The 9473-nt window shown below is 35.6% G+C and overlaps 1 protein-coding gene across 5 annotated transcripts in view; it reads left to right on the plus strand.

Moving 5' to 3' along the window:
- Positions 1-160: 160 nt before the first annotated feature.
- The window catches only part of LOC108972830 (CCR4-NOT transcription complex subunit 3), a 9766-nt gene continuing 453 nt past the window's right edge, over positions 161-9473 (plus strand). Inside the window, exons 1-12 of one of the 5 annotated variants that reach the window (XM_018939661.1) lie at positions 162-728; positions 793-1156; positions 2911-3008; positions 3742-3876; positions 4286-4621; positions 4692-4815; positions 5562-5965; positions 6038-6110; positions 6183-6587; positions 7379-7513; positions 7585-8522; positions 8581-8790. In XM_018939661.1, the coding sequence (XP_018795206.1) occupies positions 1132-1156; positions 2911-3008; positions 3742-3876; positions 4286-4621; positions 4692-4815; positions 5562-5965; positions 6038-6110; positions 6183-6587; positions 7379-7513; positions 7585-8522; positions 8581-8790 (2883 nt within the window). In that variant the 5' untranslated portion in view covers positions 162-728; positions 793-1131. Of the gene's footprint in view, positions 1157-2910; positions 3009-3741; positions 3877-4285; positions 4622-4691; positions 4816-5561; positions 5966-6037; positions 6111-6182; positions 6588-7378; positions 7514-7584; positions 8523-8580; positions 8791-9473 lie in introns of all 5 variants that reach the window. The other 4 variants (XM_018939666.1, XM_018939663.1, XM_018939664.1 and 1 more) reach the window with 4 other exon arrangements.

Below are 9473 nucleotides of genomic sequence, written 5' to 3' on the forward strand. Positions count from 1 at the left end.
ATATTAAAATAAAATACTAAATCAATATTAAAGTAAAATACTAAATCAATCAATAATATATTTGTTCCCGAGAGATTAACTATCAAAAAATTTCATAAAATACCCAATATTAATTGATGCAGCCCTGTGTACGAAAAAAGGCGAGAATTCGCCATCTTGGAATTTAGACAAAAAGCACTGGAAGAAGAAGAAAAATCGAAACAATTGACAGCGCCACTGAGCAGAAAATCGCGACAAAAATTTAGTTATTTCTTACAATTAGCTACAATTCCGTCATAAAAAACATTTCCAAGAAGACAAAATCGAATTGGCAAACGCGCTAACTGAAAATTGTGTAAAAACAGCTTAAAACTGGAGCAGCAGAAAAAGCGAAAAAAAGTTGAAGAAGCAGCTCTTAAAAGCAGAAAAGAAAAAATTGCGAAGGCGACGAGTAGGAAAAAGTTTCGTTTTCCCTTTTGCGTTGCTCTTGCCGTTGCGTTTTCCGCCAGCCGAAAAGAAATTATCATTTGCAAGTGTTTGGAAATAAACGCATTGCAAACAATATTAAGTTAGCCCACAACGTGCTTATTTTTTAGCCCTAGTATAGTGTGAAACACTTATTAACGGTACTGGATTTTCACTTGTGTTATTGGAACGCCAATCGGAAGAAGGAGAGAACGACGGTATTCACTCGTTTCATATACTGCTGCCAATCAATCTGTCAAAGCCTCCATCCCTTTTAAAGCATCGTACGTGAAGTGATACATTCGTTCATACATTCATAATTATTAATCTTCTTATGGGTACGATTAGCAAACTGCATTAATTGCAGTACTACCGTTGTGGGATCGCTGTAATAGCATCGCAAATAGTAACTTCATTTTCAACATCTTATGCGGTCAATTTCATTCCAAAAGCTCCAGCGAATACAACATTAAAACTGTGGCTAAGAGGTTACAACAAAGTCGGCTTAACCAGTTGTTAATCACATGCGACTTACTCGAAGATAATAATTTAAAAGGAAACAATCATAACATACTTCACATTACTGTGTGTTTCAACTGGGAAGTTTATCAGTAGCTTAACATAATTTGGGTTCTATTGGACTATGTCTGAGCATTTGCATCGTCGAATACAAACACACACATAGCCATGGCTGCGACGAGAAAGTTGCAAGGTGAGCAATCATCACTATCAGTTACGAGGTATTTACATGTAAATATGAGTATCAGCTGATTTTCTTAGCATATCTATTATGGAAAGTCTTGAAATATTACGGTGCATTTTAAGCACACATAAAAAAAGCTAGGTGAAAATTAAACATTATCTTTGTTTCGTATTCACATACGTTCATATTTACTTTTATAGTATTCATTAGTGTTCAAATAACAAATCCTCTCCAATATGATAAAGCGTATATTCTCGTATATTACATTATATGTTGATAATCCCTCAAGCGCAAGAAAAAGCATTTTTTGCTGTTTATTCGTAACAGTTTTATGATAAATGAAATATATAAGTTTTGAAAAATGATTTTAACTGAATATAAGGGTAAAATTAAGAACGGTGAATGATACTAACTTCAAAAATAAAACATAACATAAGACTATGACACTTGCTTAGCATACTCAGTTTCATTGCAATATATTCAAAAATATCTAATACTGAGGAAATTATTCAAACAGTGAATAGCTGTGACTTTTGATTCCTTCGGTGATGCATTATAATGTACATTTCATGTATGAGAAAACTTTTTTGGAATTATGACTTTTGTGGTCCGAACATTGGACATTTGAACAGATTTCCTTAAATAATAGCAATTAATATATGTTAATTTAATTAATATAAGAATTAGTAACTGTGATTAGTAGAGTATTCATAACTTGATTAATATACACATATTTACATACATACATATATGAATGACTTTTTATGATTAGATTATATTTATTTTGTTTATATTTTAAAGCATCGTTTGTTATAATGACATTTTTTGTTTGTTGTCATTTCTTACGTTTTTTTTGTGGTTTTGTTGTCATTCAGTTTGCTAGATGCAGTGAAAAAAAATAATTACCTCTATTTCTCATAAAAGATATTATCAAAGAAATGTTTGTATTATTTCTATGGAAAGTGTGTGTTCTTATCGTCTTTTAAATTGTTGGAAAAATTGGGTCATTGCAATGAATGTGCCATGACATTAATATTACATATGATGGTATACACATACATACATACATTCGTTGAATGAATACTTAGTGCATGCGCACGGATTGAAATGTTATAATTCGCTTAAAATATTGCAAGGGATTTGCCCTATCAGCAGAATATCTAATAATATTTGCCTAATTATTAAAAAAAAAACATAAAATGTTTTACTTATATAAAAAGTTTCAATGAAATATGAGCGAAATTACTTTTCCTTTTGTTTGTAATACAAAAGAATATGTATTGTAACGGACATACATACATATTTTTCCATTAATCAGCAATTGTAGTATATGCAGCAATCAATGCTGCATTTCTGAACAAGTAATTACTCCATTGCGAGCCGATGGACAACTCAAAATAAAGAGACACGTATTCACTGCAAAGTTGATAGCGTTGATACAATTTAACCACCCACTCGCCACCCAACCGACCCCACTTGGCATATAAACAAACGAGTAGTTAGCTACCCGTCTCACGTGCGCACTCGTATATTTTTATTTCTGCTCGTTCAACCCTTGACTCTGGAAGCATACGTGACCAGTGGGCAATGTAAACCGCTACTCTACCACAATAATGTACGCACTGTAATAACGTGCCATATAGAAACTCTTTAAAATATTTTGATTAAATTTTTGTTGAAATAAATTTTGGTTGCTTTAATTTACTAGGCAATACATTTATAGATAACTCATATTACTTAAATTATTATAATTTGTTTTTCAGGTGAAATAGACAGATGTCTGAAAAAAGTTGCAGAAGGGGTGGAAACATTCGAGGATATATGGAAAAAAGTGCATAATGCTACAAACAGTAATCAGAAGGTATGCCGCTTGTAATTATCAATATATGTTTATAATTTCGTAGACCTATCAATTGTTTTACTAACTCAGTTATAAATGAATTTAATTTTACAGTAATCTTTTTTTTTACTGTGTGTTTTTTTTTCGCTTAATAATACTACATTCTTGTTACACGTTTGTAGCTGAGAGAAGATAATAGGTTGTCAAAAAGGCTTGCGATATTTTTTATTTTATAACGGTTTGATGACTCATGCCCAGCTCTTGACCGATGCTACGGCTGTTACTTCGACCTCTACTCTTTCGACCAATTCAGTGATTTTATCGCAATTTTCGACGACAGGCCTTCCGGAGCGTGGCGTATCTTCGATCACCTGTACACCAGAACGAAAACGTTGAAACCATCGTTGTGCGGTGGAAATGGAAACTGTATCGGGTCCATAAACTGCACAAATTTCATTGGCGGCTTGAGATGCATTTTTGCCTTTATCGTAGTAGTACTGTAAAATATGCCGTATTTTCTCTTTATTTTGCTCTATGTTTGCGACGATTTAACTCACGAACGACTTAAAAGAAACGACAAATGAGCTTTCGAAAAAGGTATAGCATGATCCGATGCGACGAATAAAATTAGAACTACGTACTCTCAGCGCCAACTAGCGAATATACCGCAAGACTTTTTTGACAACCAAATATTTCAGATATTAGTTGAATAAACATTTGTAACAGTAATTACAAGTATATAATTTATTTTAAGGAAAAGTATGAAGCAGATCTTAAAAAAGAAATCAAGAAGTTGCAAAGGCTTCGAGATCAAATTAAATCATGGATTGCATCTGGGGAGATTAAAGATAAAAGCCAGCTGCTGGAGAATAGGCGTCTCATTGAAACGGTAAGCATAGTTTTACATATTCATCTAATCAGGGTTGCGAATTATTTGATTAAAAAATTTTAGAGTAAAAATTGGATTTTAAATTTTTAATTCGATTTTGGAAATAAAGATTAAATTTCAAAATCAGGATTCATTCAAATTAAAAACTTTAATGGATTAACGGATAAAAAATATGTTTTACAAAAATATGTTTTATATATTTTTAACTTAAATACTATATATATTTTTTTAATTAAAGAATTTTTTTTATGAAAAATTAAATTTTTAGTTTTTAATTCGATTTCGAGATAAAAAATTAAATTTCATAATCAAAATTCATTCAAATTAAAAGTATAATGCATACGGATAAAACAATCAAATATTTTAATTAATTATAAAATTTTTATAATTTTTTTTATCTTGACATTAGCAAATGGAACGTTTCAAAATTGTAGAACGTGAAACAAAAACGAAAGCGTATTCAAAAGAGGGACTTGGCGCTGCACAAAAAACAGATCCAGCGCAACGTAAGAAAGATGAGGCGCGCAACTGGTTAACATCGTCTATTAGTTCATTGCAATTGCAAATAGACCAATACGAAAGTGAGATTGAATCTTTATTGGCGGCAAAAAAGAAGCGCCTCGACCGCGACAAACAAGATCGAATGGATGAGTTTCGCGCCAAATTGGATCGTAATAAATTCCATGTTATGAAACTGGAAACAGTGTTAAGATTACTGGATAATGACGGTGTTGAAGCAGAACAAGTTAGTAAAAACTATTTGATACAAAAATAAATGCAATTATTATTTTATGCCTTGTGTACATATTCCTCAGGTAAACAAAATTAAGGATGATGTTGAATATTACATTGAATCCTCACAAGAGCCGAATTTCGAAGAGAATGAGTTTCTTTATGATGACATTATTGGCTTGGATGATGTGGAGTTATCTGGCACAGGTAAGTTGTGTGCATGGAGGATTTTTGTGTGAATGATTATACCGTTATATAAAAGCATAGTGTTCGGTATGATGAAATGTGGCGCGATGCAAAGCATGTTTTCGCACATAGAGACGAGCTTTATCGTTGTATGTGCATATGCATTAGGATTTATTATAAATAAATAAATTTTTTAATACATATTTACACTTTGAAAGTTTTTGTGCAGACGTATACTTATACATATATATATGTTTCTGCCTTTATTTTCATATTTTACTCTGAATATCATCCACATCAACGGCTTAATAATAATTATGTTCTCAATGTGATTAAAAACCACAATATCCACAAAAAAAAAAAAAAAAAAAAAATATATATCCCGTAAAATGTGTTGAATGAAAATGATTTGATTTGTTGAACAACAACGTCCATCCATCGGCCATCTAACAACTCACAACAAACACACAAATTATGTTTTGGCAATGCAACCGAATTTGTGCGACAATTTGTGTGCATTTTTATATTACTACAACATATCTAACGAATAACTGTATGTCATATGTTAAATATAATATATTAATAACAATTATCAAATACACAAAAAAAAAAAAAAATGATAATAATAATAATAATAAACCAACGAAATCGATATGATTTCGTTAAACTTGCGCTGTGGATCCTGTGCTACATCAACAACAAATTGTTGTCTGAATGATGTTGAATGAATGACGGCTTTGTGGTGTTGATTGAATTTTGTACTAAAGGTGTTTCACTTGGTATTCCATCATCAGCCACTACCGACAGCAATAACAGCAACGAGACCAGCGGTTCGCCTAGCAGTATAACATCGGGTGGCAGTCCTGTGCAATCGCCAGCGCCAGCAACGGGTACACAACAACAGCAGCAGCAGGTGCAACAACAGTCTGTGGCAACGGCGGCGGCGGCAGCGACAACGACTTTGACGTCTTCAATAAATACGACGGCAGCGGCGGTGACAACGGCGCAGCAACAACAACAGCAGCAAAGTAATAACAGCAACAGCATGAATTACGCAGCGGAAGCGGCCGCGGCGGCGGCAGCAGCCACAGCAACGGCGAACAATAATACAGATGCGACAGCCAGCGATAAAAGGAACAAAAACGAGAGTAATTCTAGTAGCAAAACAAAAGTGAGTATATATGCACAAATTTATATAGTAATTATTTTATTAAACAATCCGTACTGTTCTTTTACTCCTTAGCAACCTGTTAAACCAACGGCAGTGCGTGCAGCTAATAGCACCGGTAAATCTTCTAGCGGTACAACATCAGAAAGTTTGTTTCACTTTAATACTTGCTAATATGTAGTAGTCTGTATTCCAATAATTAATTTCATTTAATTTGTAGCGTCTTCAAATAAAGCAGTTAGTTCGACGCCCAATAAGAATCATAACCAACAACAACAGCAACAGCCTACAGCAGCGGCAATTGTCGCAGCATCTATGGGTGGTCAAGCGGTGCCGACGTCGGTAACCAGCACAGCAAATAGCATAGTTGGCGGTGCGCCTACATTGGCCGCCACCGTTGCCGCCATGGCTGCCGGTCATAGTCCTGCGCTGCAACAACATGCGCCAGCGCCCAGTTTGAATGCGACAAATGCAACGGCAACGGTTGGTGGTGGTGCGACAACGGTTGCAGCCGCAGCGGTGGCTAATAATGGTAGTAGCAACAGTAACAACAACATTCAAGGCCAATCTGTGATTCAAGCGACGCCAACAATTGCATTTGCGGCCGTAGCGAAAAACAACACATGTAAGTGGGAATAATTATACCAATATTTATAATTTGAATAGAGTTAAGTTTGCTGTGCAGTTTGTAACTCCCGGAAGGAAATGTAGGAGACCCTATAAAGTTTATATATAAATGATCAGTGTAATGAGCTGAATAATTTAGTAACGTTCATCTGTCTATATATATGCGAACTAGTTCCAATTTATGAGATATCGATCTGAAATTTTGCACACGTCCTTTTCTCTCCAAGAAACTGCTAATTTGTCGCAAACGCCGATAACGGACTACTATGACATATAGCTCCCATACAAACTGATCGATAAAAAAAAGGTTTTTATAGTAAACTTTTTTAATTTGCAAGACATCTTTACGAAATTCGACATGGACTATTGTCCAACCCAACATTACAATCCCTGAGCAAATTGTTTAGTTCAGACAACTATAGTCCTAAGATGCCATACAAATTGATCAATCAAAATCATGTTCTTGTTTGGAAAACTTTTGTATTTGACTAATATATCTTTCCGGAATTTGGCATGTATTATTCTGCCAGGTAACGGAGCAATCTTCAAAGAAAAATTTTAGATCGAAATACTTTTAAATAAAGCTGCCGTATAAACTGATAGAAAACTTTTCTTAATTCATACGATATCTTTCCGAAATTTGGCATGGGTTAATGCCCAAAGCCACTGTATAAACTCCGAGCAAATAGTTCAGATAGAACAAAAATAGCCTACAGCTGCCATACAAACTGACCGTAGTTAACACTTTTTTTCTTGTTTTTATCTGTCATTTAATAAATATTATTTTAGCACATCTTGAGAACGGACCTGTGCATCCGGCGACATCTTACGCGATGACGGCTCCCACGGTAGCAACCAATTCGCAGCATCAGCAACAACAACAATTATCCAATCTTCAAACGAATTCCTCACATTTACAAAACGGTGTGTTTATCTGAATTTTTACCCATGCGAACATTTTCGAGCAGTTAAATTGTGTTGTTCTTGTCTTGTAGCGCATAATAACACTTCCAATAACAACGCATCAAATAGTTTAGCGAACGCTGTGCAACAAGGAAGCGCAGCCGTTGCCGCAGCCGCTGCCGGCGTTGTGGTGAATAATGTTGGCAGTAATAATTTGGTGAACTGCATTTCTCCAAACGGTATGTCGCAAGTAATAGGAGCACAGCAACAGCAACAACAACAACAGCAAGTTATTGGTGTAACAAATAATGGCTCGCGAGTTTCGCCGGGTCTGCTGTCGCCGAAGCATATGAATGGCATGCCTGTGTCAGCACCCAACATTAATAACAATAATAATAACAACAACAACAATAATTCGATGGATGCGATTTCATTGAAGACAATGGCTCAGGAAGCTATTAATCGGTCGGTAATCGATACCAATTCATTGACGCAAGGGCCCGGACAACAGATTGACAATAGGCAGCAGCAACAACAACAGCAAGCGCCACAATCACAACAGGTCTTACAGCATTTCTCAACCGATACAACTGCCAACCAACAACAGCAACAACAACAATCCGGCGGTTTAGCAGCAGCAGCAGTAGCCTTTGCAGCAGCAGCGGCAGCAACAAATGGACCAGCAACAGCGGGTGCGGGTCCAGTCGGTAGTGCAGTTCAAAGTGGTTTAGGCGGTATGACGAATGCAGCGGTCGGTCAACCGGGCTCTGGTAATAGCGGTGTTAATTCATCAGTTGGTAGCAAGCCACTTCAACAGCAACAACAACAACAGCAGCCCACAAATGAAGCGCATATAACGCCGCTACTTGGCGTAGCACCGCTGGGCACATTACCGCTACATAAAGATCATCAATTACAATTCAAAATGATGGAAGCCGCTTACTATCACCTCCCGACACCAGCCGACTCGGAGAGATTGAATATATATCTGCCGCGAACGCCAGTGCCGACACCACTGCATTATCCTCAGGTGAGTCTTGGGTTTAGATATTAATTTTCATGACATTAAAATTGTTATCTCACAACAGCAACAGCTTCCACTCTACGATACCGTTGAATTTTATCAACGACTCTCAACCGAAACGCTCTTCTTTGTTTTCTATTATATGGAAGGTTCGAAGGCGCAATATTTAGCAGCGAAAGCATTGAAAAAGCAAAGCTGGCGATTTCACACAAAGTACATGATGTGGTTCCAAAGGCATGAGGAACCAAAAATTATTAACGATGATTACGAACAGGTGTGTTACATGTTTTTGTGTGTTTGTAAAATATTTCCATGTAAGTGCCATCTGATCAAACTTGAGCTGGACTGTCAAAAAAATCGCTTTTTAATACAAATTTTCATTATCGCTTTCAAAATTGGTCCTAAGCTGCTACCAGTAAGACAATGTTTAATCAAATTTTCCTAATACTGGTTATAAGCTTCAGTTGCGTAGGCCTTCAGTGCCTTCAGCGAGTGTTGATGTGTTTTGCGTCGGCTCATTTTTCATTCTCTTTAGGTCTTTTAGTACAAATAACAAAAATGTCCTGAGTTAAGTCATAAGAAATGTTGAGGTCTTCTGTTATCTCTCTAGTGCCAACACAATGATTTTCATTTCTTTTTTCTTTAACTTTTTCGATGTAATTTTTTCTATTGTACGGACTGGCTGATGCCTAATCTGTTTTAAATGTCTTAGTCTTGTCATAATTAGGGCTGTGGATGACTTCAGATCTTCATTAAATGTTTTAAGCCACCTAAATTTTTGTGTTGGTGTTAAAAACCACTTCTGCAACATTTTCAACGTTTCCGTAGTCGTAATTCCATTGGAAACAAAAAGCTGCAAACGTGATTAAAGTTTTTTTCAATAGTGAAAATGACCACACAAAATTTTCGCATCGTAAATACACATCTGCTATATTTCGTTTTTATTTAAAAATTTAA

The sequence above is a fragment of the Bactrocera latifrons genome, unplaced genomic scaffold, assembly GCF_001853355.1.
Source record: "Bactrocera latifrons isolate USDA-ARS-PBARC rearing strain unplaced genomic scaffold, ASM185335v1 scaffold_43, whole genome shotgun sequence".
NCBI lineage: Eukaryota > Metazoa > Arthropoda > Insecta > Diptera > Tephritidae > Bactrocera > Bactrocera latifrons.